The 15,910-nt window shown below is 44.7% G+C and overlaps 1 protein-coding gene across 3 annotated transcripts in view; it reads left to right on the forward strand.

Annotated features, from left to right (window-relative positions):
* The window catches only part of DLG3 (discs large MAGUK scaffold protein 3), a 58,173-nt gene that overhangs the window by 32,852 nt on the left and 9,411 nt on the right, over positions 1–15,910 (forward strand). For all 3 annotated transcript variants that reach the window (XM_024756351.1, XM_024756352.1, XM_024756354.1), the window contains 4 exons: positions 5–119; positions 12,668–12,844; positions 13,091–13,166; positions 13,983–14,082. In XM_024756351.1, coding sequence (XP_024612119.1) covers positions 5–119; positions 12,668–12,844; positions 13,091–13,166; positions 13,983–14,082 — 468 coding nt within the window. The remainder of the gene's footprint in view (positions 1–4; positions 120–12,667; positions 12,845–13,090; positions 13,167–13,982; positions 14,083–15,910) is intronic.

The raw sequence follows: 15,910 nt of genomic DNA on the forward strand, positions 1-15,910 counted from the left end.
ACAGAATACAGTCGCTTTGAATCGAAGATACATGACTTGCGAGAACAAATGATGAACAGCAGTATGAGCTCTGGGTCTGGGTCCCTGCGAACGAGTGAGAAGAGGTCCTTGTACGTCAGGTAAGTCTCACCTCTGAGCACCAGGCCTTGTGCTGCACAAGGGGAGTTCCGTGCCAACCCAGCCCTTCTTGTTTAACTAGTGGGGTAGGGAGTGTGTACTCCCAGTACTAAAACAACACTTTGCACTGTATGCTCAGGTTGTGTACTTTATGGTCAGTATCTCCTCCCTTTTGTGAGCTGGCTTCTTCCTTTTTGCTCCTGAATGACTCAGTATGGGAAATTTTCAGTTTGCTCTAATTGTAAAAGACTGTTGGGTGGTTGTTGCTATTCAGCATTCAGAGAGCACTCAAATGTTCAAAGTACTTTGCTTGCAATCTGTGATTTCAGGGGAAACTTGGCATTCCCCCCTTCTACATATGCATAATAGACATCAGAATTTGTATCCGAGCATATCAGCTATCACTGTGTTCTGGTACAGGGTCTCTTTTAAGAAACCAAAGAACTGACAGGTTGCTGCTTTCTGGGTTTTTTTTTAATTGTGTTCCCTCACTCCCTGTGCACTGGTCTGCTGTATCTGAATCATGGGACATGGGATGGGATGGTGTATCTTCCACAGGAAGGGTGGGTGGAACGGATATATAGCACTGAGTGTATTGCTGCTGGAAGCTGTTCTGAGATACTGTCCAAGGCTGAGCTTTTGACCCTTGAGTCACATTATAATACTTTGTCAGGTCGAAGTACAAACCTCTTAGAGAGTTGGATTGCTAAATGAACACTATGGACTCCTCCTAGAATTAGGGATAGTTTCCTTCTTCCTGCTTGGGCTTCTTGGCAAAACTCCAGCAGTCTGGGGCAAGCATATTGTACCTCTCCAAGGGTAAAATCCTTGGAGAAAGAGGTGGTAGGATTACTCCTCTGAGCCGTGTGTGTGTGTGTGTGTGTGTGTGTGTGTGTGTTTAATGCTTGTATCAGACTCTTGGGTTAAACTTTTTCTAGTGGCCTCTGATACCAGCTGGAAGGTGGGGAGGGGAGGCTACAGTTGCTAGTTGCCTGGCAACGTGACATCTACTCTGTCCTTGGGGTTTGAGATGACATAGCCAACCGATATAAATGCTAATTGCAGTTTTTCTCTCGGGTGCTTGATTTTCTTTTTCCTCAGTTGCTAGTTCCTGACCCTCCTACAGGGAGAAGAGCCAAGGGAGCCCAGATTTGAGCCTCAAGCCCACTAGAACCCTTCATGGTTCTTTTCTAAAATGAACCCTCAGCTCTGCTCCCTCTGTGTTGAGAGCAGCTTTCTTCACATTTGTTGTGAAGAGAGGAGAGCAGGAGGAAGGCTGGACTAGTCACTGGTGATCTTTTCAGTCTCCTGTTTTCTGTCCCTAAGCCCTTGCTCTGGATCTGCAGCCTAGACACTGGGGTGCCAATGGGGGGACTCAGAAATATGCTGTCGCCTCCCGCAAAAGGGTAACAGTTATGTGACTTGGTCAGGATTGTTCCATTCGCGTGCTTCCAGCCCCCGCAGATGTGGCACTCCAGTGTGTGTGGGAAGCTGATCTTTAGGCAAGACAGTTTCTTTGGAGAGCTTTATTTCTAAATTTCCCCTCTCTACCTATCCTGTGCTAGAGCTCTCCCTGCCTGGGCAGGGGGAGTGGGGCATCAGCTCTCAACCTGGAAGACCTGGAACACCCTTCTCCGGTCCTGGCAAGGGACGCATTCCATCTGACTCTGGGGAGGAGGGTGGAGACTGCACTCTGTTTCTAGTGAATCAGTTTATACAGTTTATATCATCTGCCCTTAGTCTTATGTAGATAATATCTGTATCCTCAGAGGAAAGTAAATATGGTTTAGAATAGTGAACATTTGTAATCACTAGAGTTCATCAAGGGAAATAATGTTTTATGGCTAGATTAGCGAGCTGAGGTATTTCGCTAAGCTAACCCTCTACCAAAGCCTGAAGCCTGGCTCGCTCTATTGCTTTTTGTGCCTGTTTTTGGCCTTTTTTTACTCTACAGTAGCTTCCTTTTGTTCAGCATTTAAGTATATTCAAGGTTCTTCCATTCTTAATAAGGAAAGAAAAAAAATTCCCTTGATTACCAATAGTCCCTTAAACTATTGTCTTGTTTCTCTTCTTCTCACCACATTTGCCACATTATGTGCCAGGAAACACTAGCTCCTCAAGATGTTAAGTATTGTGTGAAAAATCAGTGGTTCAGTAAGTTGGGCAAATGCAGGATTAAACAGAGGAAAATAGGGTTCTTTACTGTGATCAATCTCCAGGAGGGACTGTACTAGGCAGTGTTTCCCCCAAAGATAGGAGCATGGGAGCCTTATTTGGAGAAACTGGTCTTAGCATCCAGGCTTGGAAATATTGCAGTCGTCTGTACTTGCTGCTGCTATTTCTTCAAATTGCTTCTCTTTCAATAGGAAAGGAAGTGTGCATCTGCTTATCAGCATGGTGGTATGGTTCCAAGCAACTCTGGAAGGCTCCAGAGGGGCAGAAGCCCAACTCTGTCAGTAGTGACTGCTTCGCTGATTCTCTGCCATTGGTCTGATCTCTTCATATTTGTTTCCGTGTATTACCGGCTTTCTTCTTTAAAGGCTCTCTTTCTACCTTGCTGACCATTCCTCAATACGTTTCATTAGCTCTGCCCCATAAATGGCAATGTCATTTATGTTCACAGCTTCAAATCCTGTTGTGTAAATGACGACTCTGATCTCTTTACTGAACTCCAGACCCACATATCAACTACTTGTTGCACACGTGACTGGAGCTGCCCTCCCAGTGCCTCAAACAAACAGTGTGTTCCAAATGGACCCCCACACCTACTCATCCTCCTTACTTTCCTTATCTAAACTAATTGTGTCACCCTATCATGTGGAAAAGGGATTAGATTTGTTCTGTCACCCAAGGCAGATCTCAACTCAACATAAGGAAGAAAGAGCTTATGATTAAAACTGTCTGAAAGTGGAATGAACTGCTTCTGGAGATAGTAAATTTTATTCTTTGTCACTGGAGGTGTTACCAAAGAGGCTGGGCAGCCATTTGTCTGAGTGTTGCAGAGCGGGTTGAAGCTAAAGATCTGCTCAGAGGCTTTTAGTAGTTCCCAGTGTCTTCAGGATGAAGGGGAACAAACAAACATTTTAAACAAACATTTACGGGAACAAACATTTAAACATTCTCTTTAAATTGCTTTTAAAATCCTTTTAATAACGCTACGAAGTAGGCATTATTATTCTTATTTTTCAGGTGAGAAAACTGAGATTCCAGTTAGACAGCTAAGAAGTTCCAAAACTGGAATTTGAACCTGGCTCTGACTAGAGCTCTCTCATCATTTCCCAAACTTGCTGATAGGAATCAGCTGGCATGCTAGTAGAAGTACAGATTCCCAGGCTCTTCTTCTATCGATTTAGATTCACCAGGTTTGGGGAAATGTATGTTTTTAACAAGCAGTCATAATGCTTAGGAATGACCACTTGTTTGTCACAATAGACATTTATTTCTGTTTCACTCGAACAACTGAACATTACACTTACTTTAGCTCCTGCCACGTGGAAAGCAGTAAAGCACGGGCCTGAGAAATTGGGCGTGGTTGTGGCGGTAGATTCAAGGAAGCGGTAGGCGTGGTTCCTGCCCTCCAGCAGCTTGCCATCCACACAGATGATACTACGCAGCAGGTGGTTAAAGTGAAGGAACCCTTTACAGTGGGATTTCACCTCTAATTCTGTTTGCTGTTGTTTCCCCTTCTGACATGCTCCTCCTCCCTTCCCTTCCCCTGAATCTCTATCCTCCTCTCGTGTGCACGGGGTTGCAAAGCTGTTTTGAAGCAAATAACACCCTCTTGCAGCTGCACCGAGGCTGTAGCAGGTGAAGCCTTAGGAAGCTGCAGCCGCACTAACCACAGGGGGGATGGGATTTGTGGAGCGGGGAGCAGGAGGAAGAAGGAAAGATAACAGTGTTTGGAAAATGAAACTTGGTTTTAAAGTCACTAGTGACTTAATGGAAAGGCCTTCCCCACCCTTCACCATACTATAGAAACATCTCTTAAATAGTATAGGCAGGGTGAACAGAGCCCCTCTTTCTGCCCAGTCTAGGGCCTTTGCTCTGCTGGTTAATTTGCCTTCCACACTAGAAAAGTCCACAAAATATGCCTCTCTTGAGCCTTTTGCTCAGGGTCAGGGTGATTAGATGTTTAACTCAGGCCATTCTGATGTGAAGGTAGTAAAAAGACACAGGGTAGGTTAGAGTTCCAGAGACCTCCAAGTTCTACACTTGTATTTAGTTTATTTATTTATTTCATGAATGAACAAAAGACCTTATCCTCCAGAGCTTGCCAAGAGGCTTGATAGTACATTTGTAGAAATAGCTTTTGAAAGTCTGTTCCGGCTAGCCTGGCTACATTCTTTGCAGTCACAGGACAGCATCAGGCATTTTGGGAGTCCTGGCCTTCTGGCTGGCCATCTGCCATCCCAGTTTTCTTCCCACTCTAGGAAGGAAGTCGTGCCCCATCTGTAGTCCTGATTCAAGAAACAATGTCAAAAAAATGTCAGAAATATTGGCTTGGTCATCAAAGAAGGCTGGAAGGTGCTCCTTCTTCTTCACAAGCAGACATTAATTGTACACTGCTCTGTGCTTAGCCCAGGGTGGTGCTCGGGGGAGCCCAACTTTCTCTTGCTCATTAGTGAGTTTCAGTAGTGGATTAAGATGCCAACGAGGTAATATTGGCAGGCTTCACTATCTGACAGAATTTGGGAGTGCTGATAATCCGCATCTTAAAAAGCAACCACAATTTATGTAGTGTTCAGGGCTACCAGAGGATGGGATAGTTTCCTGTATCAGTGATTCTGGAACTGCCTGTTGCTGGATCATATACAGACACCAGTCCTGGACTTGTAATCCCCTCAGCTGATCCAACAGGTGCTGTGAACCCTGAATATTCACACACTGTGGGTCTGTGAATGCCCCTCTGACTTCATAATTGCTCTCTAAGGCCTGAGACTCTGAGGTAGACTAAGGAGAAGAGTGCCCTCCCCTGTTCTCCATGTTCCCTTCTTCAAGGTGTGCAAGGGACTCCCGACTTGCTACCAGCTGCACTTGCTCCTCCTGTGATGACCCACCTTGTGTTTATCTGAGTACTCAAGTTTGGACTTTTGAGTTGCTCTTCAGGAGCTGCGAGAAATTTTAACTCTTGCACTAAGGCCAAGGGCCGATTTACAGCTCTCTGTGCATCCTTTAGATGGACCAGGCAAGGGAGGGGCTGCTGAATATTTAAGTAATATGTGCCCTTTATCTGGTACTTTCTGTCTCAGGCAGCTTGGGCTGCTGTAACAAAATACTGTAGGCTGAGTGCTTGAACAATAGACATTTATTCCTCACAGTTCTGGAGGCTGGGAAGTCCAAGTTCTAGGTGCTGGCAAATTCAGGTTATGGTGAGCCCCCTCCCCCCTTCCTGGCTTGTAGATGACCACCTTCTTGCTGTGTCCTCATGTGGCCTTTCCTGGGTGTGTTCTGAGGAGAAACAGGTCTCTTTGTCTCCTCCTCTTCTCATAAAGGACTAATGTTAGGATGAGGGCCCCTCCCTCATGACCTAATCTAAACCTAATTGCCTTCCAAAGGCCCCACCTCCAATTACCATTACATTGGGGGTTAGGGCCTCAACAAATGAACTTGGAGGGGGCAACCCAAACATTCAGCCCATAACACTGACCAAAGGAAGAAATCGATGTCTCCCAACTGGTATGGGAGGGATATACAGTGGAAGAACACTGCAGGATAGTAACTGGGAGGGTGTTCTGTGCTCGCTGCCCCAGCTTGGTCTCACCCACCATTCACGAGCGTCATACGTGGCCTCAGTCCTCAAAGGGCTTTCCCCAAAGGGATATAATATGAAAGATTAGAAAACTGCAAGGGTTAAATAGCAATAAACAGAAAATATAAAGAAAGATCGCTGCTAAATACGTAGTATGAATTTGGAAGAAGGAAATTTGGAGTGGGCAGGGTCACAGAGAAGGGTGGAACTTGGGTTGGGCCTCAGAGGAGCTGCTGATGGCGCAAGGGGACAGGCAGAGCCTCCCAGGCCAGACAGATGGCTGGGTCCACAGGCAAAGAGGTGGGCACACTACTAGGTGAGTACATGGAAGCAGCTACTTGCCTTTGAGGCTGTAGTGCTGAAGTGCTGTTGTTTACTTTGCTTTGAGAAACCTGCCTGACCGGTTTCCTCGGTATTTGCCATTTTCTTTGCATTCCTGTTCACTAAGACACCAGGGTGTCTGGGCCAGATGCGTATGATTTCTCTGAATCTTTCAGACCCTAAACTTTAAAATTTAGGACCTGAACTGCAGAGACTTTGGGCCTGGTAATCTGTTTACTTTGAGCTGATTATATTCCTGCTTTCCCACTTGGCAGTGAGGTCCCAGCTGAAAGGAAGATTAGGCAAAGTCCTCTGGAGCGTGTGCATCATCCCTGTGGGCAGCTCTTAGGGGATACTATTTGAAAGGTCACCACTTAAACAACATATCTTTCAAGACCTTTGACAACGCCTTCTCCTTAGGAAAGACAGGCAGCGGCATTTAAAGCTGCTGCGCTGAAACTTAGCTTGGGAACTCCAACCTGCAGGCCCTGGGAAGTGAGCATCTGCTTTTCGTGCTGCTGTGACTTGGCTCCAGAAGGTGGCTTCATCGCCCACTTTCTGTTTTTATGTGCCACATTTTACCTGGGACATGCTCTTTACCCTGCTCTCAAGATAAATCAGTATTTTCTGGCCTGGCCATGATGTTTGAGAAGTTGTGGGAAAACCCAAGATCTGGCTCTCCTTTGCTTCACAGAGGTACATGGCCATAACCAAGGAGAACATATTCAGGGTTGAAGTCAATAATCTTTTATGTAGACCACTCACTGTGATCTTAGGCTGTGGATGGTAATATTTCCATAAGCCTTGTTCTTTCCCGAAATAGTGTTTCCTTCTGACCTGACCAGTCCTTAACTTGGAGGCCCCCATGAGATTCTTTATATTTACACCCAGGAAGGATAAGGAGTTTCTGAGGCTTCTAGTCTCCCAACACACCATCTTGTCAATAAGCTCACACACATGAGATGGGACCAAGGTGACGGAGTAGTTAATTATGGTCTTTTTTTAGGTGTCCGGAGAAAACAGGTGTTGCTTTTTTTTTTCCTGCTCACTCTTGGTTTGAGTCAGAGGTTGAAAACGTTGGTTGCTGTGTCATCTGGGCCCTGCATGTGTAGGATTTTGGCTCCAGGACAGTTGTTCAGTCTGATTTAAAAGGGGAGGTATGTTACTGCCTTGACTTTCCTTAGTGCTTGCCCTAAGGATAAAAAGGGGCGGGCAGGAGGATATATTCATGTTGTGGAGAAAGGTGTTCTTTGATCCTCTTATCAAGTCTGACTAGAGGCATTTGTAACAAGGTGCCAATCCCTGTCACTTCCTTAGGTTTCTAGGCTGTTCCTAAGAGAGACTGTTATTGCTAGAAGGCCACAGTTTAGCATGCCTCTTAAAGATCTTAGGTAGGTAGTCAATATTTTTTCAAAATTTATTAAGGTCTAATTTGCATACTTTTTCCTATTACATGAAATACATGTCATTTGAAAGGTGGTTTGACTTTACTACTCAGGCTTGTTCTCTTTTACTGGATTACTTCCCACGTGAAAGTTTAGCCTGGTAATGATTTTTTTAAAAATTTATTTGGTTGCACCAGGTGTTAGTTGCGGCACATGGGCTTCTTAGTCGTGGCACGGGAACTCTTAGTTGCAGCATGCGTGTGGGATCTAGTTCCCTGACCAGGGATCGAACCCAGGCCCCCTGCATTGGGAGCGTGGAGTCTTAACCACTGCGTCACCAGCCTGGTAATGATTTAAAAAAAAAAAAAAAAAGGGAGACAATGAAGTCGGCCACACAAGGCCTCCTAAATGAATGCCAGACTCCTTAGCTGGACTCCAGGCTGTCCACAGGCAGGCCCTGGCCAACCGCTCTCCCGAGTGCCCTGCGGTGAGGCCAAACGTGGGTGCTGCTGACCCCGGTACACACCCTGGGCTGCTTGCCTCCGAGCTTCTGCTCATGCTGTTCCTTCTAGCCGGAAGGGCCTCTCCCCATCTCTGTCTTTGAAATCTGAACCGTCATCGAGGAGGCCCAGTTCAAAGTTAACACCTCCCCATAGATTCCCCAAGCTCGCTGTGACCTATGCTCCCTCTGAAGGCTTTTAGGCCTTGGTTTGTCCTGCCCTTGTGCCTCTCGCTATGACACACTGTCAGATAGCATACTCCACAAGGCCAAGACTCATTTTGCTTCTGTATCTCCCTTCTGTCAAACACAGTGCCCCAAAGTAGACTCAGTGAATATGTAAATAATGGAAGAAAGATATTTTCCAGACATAGCCAAGTGGACAGTTAGCTTTTTTTTTTCTTTTTTAAAAATGTGACCGTGACTTAGACCTCACAAAATTTTTCTGAGATTTAAGAGCCCTGGTCTGAGAGTTAACCATCATACAACTCTAAGATGAGGCCCTGTGCATCTCTGGGACTGGTTTTCATTGTCTATGAGGTACTTTTCAAGCTCTTAGTCAGACAAAATTTCAGCAGGAAGAGATTTGGAAAACAAATCAAGATCATGACAATGGAAGAAGGACTGTTGAAGGAATTAGGAATGTTTGGCCTGGTAGAGAAGACCTTAGGAAGGACTCAGACTCATTAAATGTTTGCACTGGAAAGAAATTTAGAGAATATCAAAGGAATTTCCTTTATTAGATAGGAAGTGGGGTGAAATGACCCTTGAGGTTTCAGTGTTCTACAGAGCTCTCCTCATTTGCTGTTCCGATTGATAGAAAAGGAAATTCTTGTCAATTCACCTTTTACGTTCTCAACTGAGAATGGTATTGTAGTTCAGAATTTCAAATTCAAGTTTTAGGCTGCTATGTTTTTAACAAAATCATCGTTTAATAAAAGCATTGTCCATTCTGTTGTTCACTATTGCTCATTCACAAATTCATCAGATAGAATGTAGGTAAACTTAGGTACTACATTTTATTGGGAAATTGCCTTTTTTTGCCAGGGAACTTAGAGCCAAACAGGTTCCTCATCTGAAGTAAATGACTCAGGTCAGGTGCCTGGTTTATTGACTCCCCCAGCCCTTTTTATTTTCTTTTTTAAAAGTGCCTAGAACAGTGGTGTCCGTTCATATTAGATGCTGATAAATATTTGCTTAATTAATGAATATCCTTAAGAATAGACTATTGTATCATCATTTAAAATATTAGTTTTGAAGAGTAGTCAACGATATGGGAAATATTAATGATACAATTTCAAGTGACAAGTAAGGTTGCAGAATTGTGTATACACACCATGTTTGTAACTTTGAGAAATATGTACTTTTTGATTTGTGTGTTTATTACGCAATATTATACAATACCACAACAGTATGAAGAGTTACTTCTAAGTTACATTAAATGTGATTTTTAGGCTTTATATTTTTCAAATATTCTATAATGAGCTTATATTAATTTAATTTTTAACGAAATTAATGCATATGGATAGTTTAAAATGTCAAATATTACAATAGCATATGCAAAAAATTTAATCCCTTGCCTATTCACCCCCTTTCTTGCTACACAAAGGTAACTGCTTTCGAATATTTTAACTGTAACAAAAAGAAATAGTAAATCTAAATAGCCTTCTATGTGTTAAATAAGGGAGTTACAAAATAATAGGGATGTAGAAATATAGTCAAATGAAAAATCAGGCATTTATTTCCACCAGGAAAAAAAACAATAGAGGACTTCCCTGGTGGTGCAGTGGTTAAGAATACGCCTGCCAATGCAGGGGACACGGGTTCAAGCTCTGGTCTGGGAAGATCCCACACACTGTGGCACAACTAAGCCCGTGCACCACAGCTACTGAGCCTGCGCTCTAGAGCCTGTGAGCCACAACTGCTGAGCCCGTGTACCACAGCTACTGAAGCCCACACGCCTAGAGCTCGTGGTCCGCAACAAGAGAAGCCACCACAATGAGGAGCCAACATACCAGCACAAAGAGTAGCCCCCCTCTTGCGGCAACTAGAGAAAGCCCACGCGCAGCAACGAAGACCCAACGCAGCCAAAAATAAATAAACAAATTGTTTTAAAAAAAACAACAATAGGAAAAGTCTATAGGAAAGGAGGGGTAGTCATCTACGAACACCACTTACATAATGATGTAAAATTAAATATTGTTTAACCAAAAAAATGTGATGTAACTAAATTGGGAGGGCAGGGGAAAAAGAATGGGTGAGTGCTATAGAAGACCGATACATAATGTCTAAAATGTAAAACACAAAGCAAGAAGAAGCAGTTGTTTAGAAATATGTTAGAAAAGAAAAAGAAACAGCTAAAATATTTGAAAGCAGTTCCTTTTTAAATTGAGTTACATTTTTTGAAAGTCGTAAAAGGAACACATGCCTGTGGTTTAAAAACAAACCAAACAGTTCCATTCCTGACAGGCAGTGGGAACTGCTGGCATTCTTGTTGCCTTGGATCTGTGCTTATTTTGTTTTTACTTAGCTCGTGTTATGTGTTTTAATATTGTAAAGTATCCAAAATTCATCTTGGAAGTAAACTGACCTATTAGTTTTATTTAAATCTCAGATGTTTAATCAATTACCAATAATTGGATTCCTCATCCAGAAAATGTTTACATCAACTTTACTGTACGTACTCCAGCTTCTTACTGCTGTTGCCAAAGGTCAATATGGTTCTGTGAGGTGCTAAAGTATATATTGGATTGTCCCTTTTATGTTTTAAACTTGTAACCAGTAAACTCTCCCTTCTAATCTTCTACAGCCTCATCCTAATCTCTCCTCACTCATTTCAACATCTTCTTCCTTGCCTCCCCAAACTAATTTGTGCAGAATCCAAGCTCTGTTCTTTTCCTTACTATATTTGTTTTAATCTTTGAAGCCCATAATGACATTTAGTGTTTCTCATTGTCACTTAAGATAATAAGGTCTTCACCATGCACGTGTTCGTAGGAAGCTCTGACAGAATAGCTTCCTTGCTTTAGGACACTCAGTTTCGAATGCAGTGCAGACGTGTTCAGATTTGATTCTATCACACAAAGCCCAGAAAGAACCTTGGGGATGGAGGGCCTCCTTAATCTGCTGACCTCAGCCTCTCTCCTTATTGCTTCGAGTGTGTAAATTGAGGGAGATAAAGGGTTTTTGGTCAGAATTTGGGTATTTTCATTTTCAAATACTCTGACAGTGACTTCTTAAGGATTCCATTTTAAGAAGTTTAAGATGTAGATGGGTGTTTCACGCTCCACAGTTTTATGACCTTCTGCATTTCATTTGGGCCGGCCTGCACATGGGGAAATAGTACGTTTTACTTTGCAGCTTCCCCCTGAGCCACAGACCACTGTATTGCAGGTAGAAGTCTAAGTCTTGGAACTAGTTCTGGGAAATCTGCTGGGCTGTATCTGCAAAGGTGTTAACAGAGAATATGAAGAAGACAGAGCCTAGATTACAAGTAGAAAAATACAAACTTCTCACTGAAATCACCCATTTGTGGTGACTGCGTATGAGGAGAGATCCAGTGGATGAGAAAAGTAGACACTTTCATGTAGATGTGTCTGTTCCCTGAGCAGGGGAGCTCTGCTGTCAAGTACCAGCTTCACCAGGGCCGAAGTCAGCAGTCTATCCTGAAGGATTGAGCTTGCAGCTTTGGTTTAAATGTTCCTTCAAATCCACCCCCTTAAAAAAAAATCCACCCCCTTTCCCTGCTATCTCATCATATATGAGGTCAGATTAATGTTCCTAAGTCTCTTTGGATGTGTCACTTCCTTACTCCCAAATCTTCAGGGGTCACTAGATCAGGTCTATTCAAGACCTTCCAAAATTGGCGCCAGACTTTTATTTCCAGCCTCATTTTCCATGACTCTCAGCTGCAACCAAGCTGGTCTCCTCCTTTTTTTCAAGCCTAGATGGAATAGCTCTCTCCCCACCTTCTTCTACCCTCCCCTTTAATCTTTACTCTGCATGTCTTATCAGAGGACCTGGCTTCTGTCCCAGTTAGTTTGGTGTGTGACCTCAGTCAAATTATTCTTCCTCCTTGAGCCTCCGTTTCCCCGTATATGAGAGAGAGAGACTGAACTGGGAGACTTCTTTAGAGGGGCCCCTTCAACTTTATCCTTGTGCGGGGTCAACATCAGCCTTAGCTTTCTCTTTCGCTGCCCCAGGATGTAGTTAACATTTTTGTGTCCTATCTTCGACTACTTTTTAAAGATTTGTTGTAAACTGAGACAGCCCATTGGCAGAACTAACTTATTTCCCTAGGACGTGGCTGAGGGAGAAGACTAGCGAGGGTGTTCTGCTTTGGACTCACACTTCACGACCAGAAGCTGGGAGGAGATGGGACTCGTGAAAGATTGTTTTCCCTTACGCCCCTTGTTGGGAGAATGGGATATTTACAATGTCAAGACTGAAAGAAAGATGCAGTCTCCCACAGAATTCCTTCTGGTCTGCTGTAAGGCTGCTGGGTGTGTGCTGACTCTTTGGGTTGACCTTCCTCTGCCATCCTTCCACCTATTTAGGGTTGAGATGACCATTTCATCTTTCACTGTTTGTTTCCAGGGCCTTGTTTGATTATGACCGGACTCGGGACAGCTGCCTGCCGAGCCAAGGCCTCAGCTTCTCCTATGGTGACATTCTACATGTCATTAACGCCTCTGATGATGAGTGGTGGCAGGCGAGACTGGTGACCCCCCATGGAGAAAGTGAGCAAATTGGTGTGATCCCCAGTAAGAAGAGGTGAGTCGTCATGATCATGAGAGAGGTTTTCCTTACCCTGTTCCTGGTATTGATTTCTTCTTTACCTATTATACTATAAGTTGCTTGAGAGCAGTGGATGTGCTTTATTACTCCTTTTTGGTAGAGAGCTGGTGCTCAGGACATGGTTACGATTCAGTGAGTCAAAGATGGCTGCTGTGCCCACTGCAACCCACTGCTGAGACCATGCACTGGCAGTAACAGGACTTCTTTCTGACTCCAAAACAGGGTGGAAAAGAAAGAAAGGGCTCGATTGAAAACCGTGAAGTTTCATGCCAGGACGGGGATGATTGAGTCTAACAGGGTAAGTGGGGATCCCCAAGGAAGTCAGCCATATGTGAAGAGGCATAAGAAGCTTGAAGTCTGTCTGGTGGATAAGAAAACTGGCGAGCACAAAAGAATATCTCTTTTTCAGGGCGCTGGCTCTGTCCTATCAGAATACTGACTGCTTTTCACAAAGCAGAGAGAGCGGGCACCCAACCTCTACAGCCAGTGTATACTCCTCCCCCCTGGGTAACTGGCTCTTGAAGATGTGTTGGAGTTGGACTGTTTGGAAGGCTGACTTTCTTGGGGCACATGAAACCACTTGTGGGTGTCTCCCTGGCTGTAGACCCTTTCGGAGCTGTGGGGACCCTGAACAGAGCCTGACCTTGTCATCCAGCCAGCAAGGCCAGCCCCAGAGCTCCGACTGCCCTTCAGACCGAACGAGGCATGAGGGCTCTGTCCATTCACCCCTTTTCTTCTGTGAGCTTCACAGGCCAAAGAACTTCTGGAGCGGTAGAGGGAAGAGAGACACGGAGTAGATGACTCTGTGTGTATCAGTGGCACCTTAGGGCATGTGTCCAGGAGGCTACAGTGACCTTTATCCTTTAGGAAGTACCAGTGAGTGCTGTGAGTCTGGATTAGGTAGAAACCTCTAACATCCCTACAACATTTTCCTGTAAACATAATTTTCCTCTTACATCAACTTTCATTTAATCTCATAGACTCCATTTGTGAGAGATGGTCTTTTGTTTAGCTCACCATTGTCTCCATTTTAGTTTTTCTTGCATGCTTTAAAATCCATTGTTCTGTTTTTTTTTCTTCTGTCCTTCCCCTCCATGTTCATGTTCTTTCACAGTCGATCAAAACGAAACGTAAAAAGAGTTTCCGCCTCTCTCGAAAGTTTCCATTTTACAAGAGCAAAGAAAACATGGCCCAGGAGAGCAGCGTACAGGAACGTAAGTAGCAGCAGGGAACAGAGAGCAGGCCACCCACAGCCCCGCCCTCTCTTCCTCATTTGCACCGAAGACTGGGAAAGCGTGTGTGGGTATGGGTGTGGGTGTGTATGTGTCCGTGTGTGTCGGTCCCCCGTCTATCTGCCATGTGTGCATGTGTGTGAGTGTGTGTGTGTGTGTGTGTGTGTGTGTGTGTGTGTACCTGCTTATTTGCAGAGTCAGGGTAGAAATTGGTCTGCACAGGGAGACGTTGGGTCTTTTTTGTCCAGCTCCTCGCTCTGAAAGAATGTTGGAGGCTCTGAGGTAGAACTGGTTCCAGGGCTTGCCCACCAGAAAGTCACTGGCACTGGCATTGGGAGTGCATGGCTGAGCTCTGCTGTGGTGGTGATGAGCGGTTATCAGCTACAGGGTCAAGTTCAGAAAAATGGTTTCTCAAGAAAACCAAGTCTAGGGACTCGGTGTTGCTCTCCTGGCTTCTTCCTCTTGTGTTTTCTTTCCCTTATCTTCACTCATCTATGTCAAGAGAAGAGCCTTTTCTTCCCTGGACACCTGGAATTGGGCCTACTTCTTGAATTACATGCACGTGCATATGCGTGTAATGCATAGGGATGTTCACACAGCTCTAACAGACTCACTGTCTTCCCAGAGTGTTACAGAGCCAGCTTTCAAAATAAAATCCTTCTTGCTTAAACGAATTGACACCGAACGGGGTTTACTAAACATTGTCCAAATAAAGGTTTATTGAGCAACACAAAGCTGGTTTGATAGAAAAGACCATAAAGCTGGGCTGAATGAACTTGCCATCCTGAGAAATATTCTCTTTCTACCATGTGCCTCAGAAATTAACTGCTCTCACCCTAACCTTAAATACCAGGTCAGGCTGCTAAAGTATTTCTCGCATGGCTCATGGTGAATTGTAAACCTCTCTCCTCTTCTGCCTCACAAGGAGGGGTCTCGGGGTCCTAAGCTGTTGGGACAGCAGGAGACTGACTAGTTCCGATAGGGAATGTCCTTTTTCTAGGCCAGCATGTTTCATGGTCATGGGATACATAGGTCATCAGTGTCTGGGGTGGCAGCTAGTAGATTACAAGGGTGCCCTCATCCAGATGCAGGTTAGGGCTCACAGTTCTGGGTAGCTCAGTAAGAAGCACTAGGTGCAGTAGGAGACGGTCTGAGACAGAGGCCTGAGGTGAGGTCACCATAGTTCGTTCACCAGACAATTCCAGAACTTCCGTGCTGAGCCCAGCCTGGGGAGGCTTCGCTGTTGGGTGGCCCAGCTGAACGGGGGAGGGGATTGGCTGCTGGATAAGAGTTGAAACTGCCTAGTGCTTATTCTCCAGAAGCTGAGCTCATCCCCTGTGGTCTGCAGAACTCAGGTCAGCTTGGAAGCCCACACCTCAGACTGCATGAAGCTTTCCCTGAAGGGTTTGGACAGAGTGAGTCAGTATTGGACGAAAGCTCCTTGGGATGACGATAATTCTGCCAGCCTGTCTGCCACACATAGATGTTTGACTTTCCATTCACCCTCAGAGGGAAATGGTGATTTCAGGGGCAAAGCAGAGGTGGCTGTGTAACTACACATTTAGTCAAAGCAGGTGCTCCGAGCCTTGGTAAGTCACCTGTCTGTCCAGGTATCATATATGACCTGGGATGTTCTTTCTGTAGCAAAGTTCTTAACCTGGCTATATTTATAGGTCTTCATAGTATTTCATACTTCTGTCACTGATGCTCACCTGGCTCTGTATTCTTCCTTCCCCTTGTCTTTTTTCTCTATTTTCTGTCTTCTCCCCAATTCTTTCCCTCCCTCCCTCCTTCCCTCCCTCCTTCCCTC

Source organism: Neophocaena asiaeorientalis, unplaced genomic scaffold (assembly GCF_003031525.2).
Source record: "Neophocaena asiaeorientalis asiaeorientalis breed wild unplaced genomic scaffold, Neophocaena_asiaeorientalis_V1.1 scaffold801, whole genome shotgun sequence".
Taxonomy (NCBI): Eukaryota; Metazoa; Chordata; class Mammalia; order Artiodactyla; family Phocoenidae; genus Neophocaena; species Neophocaena asiaeorientalis.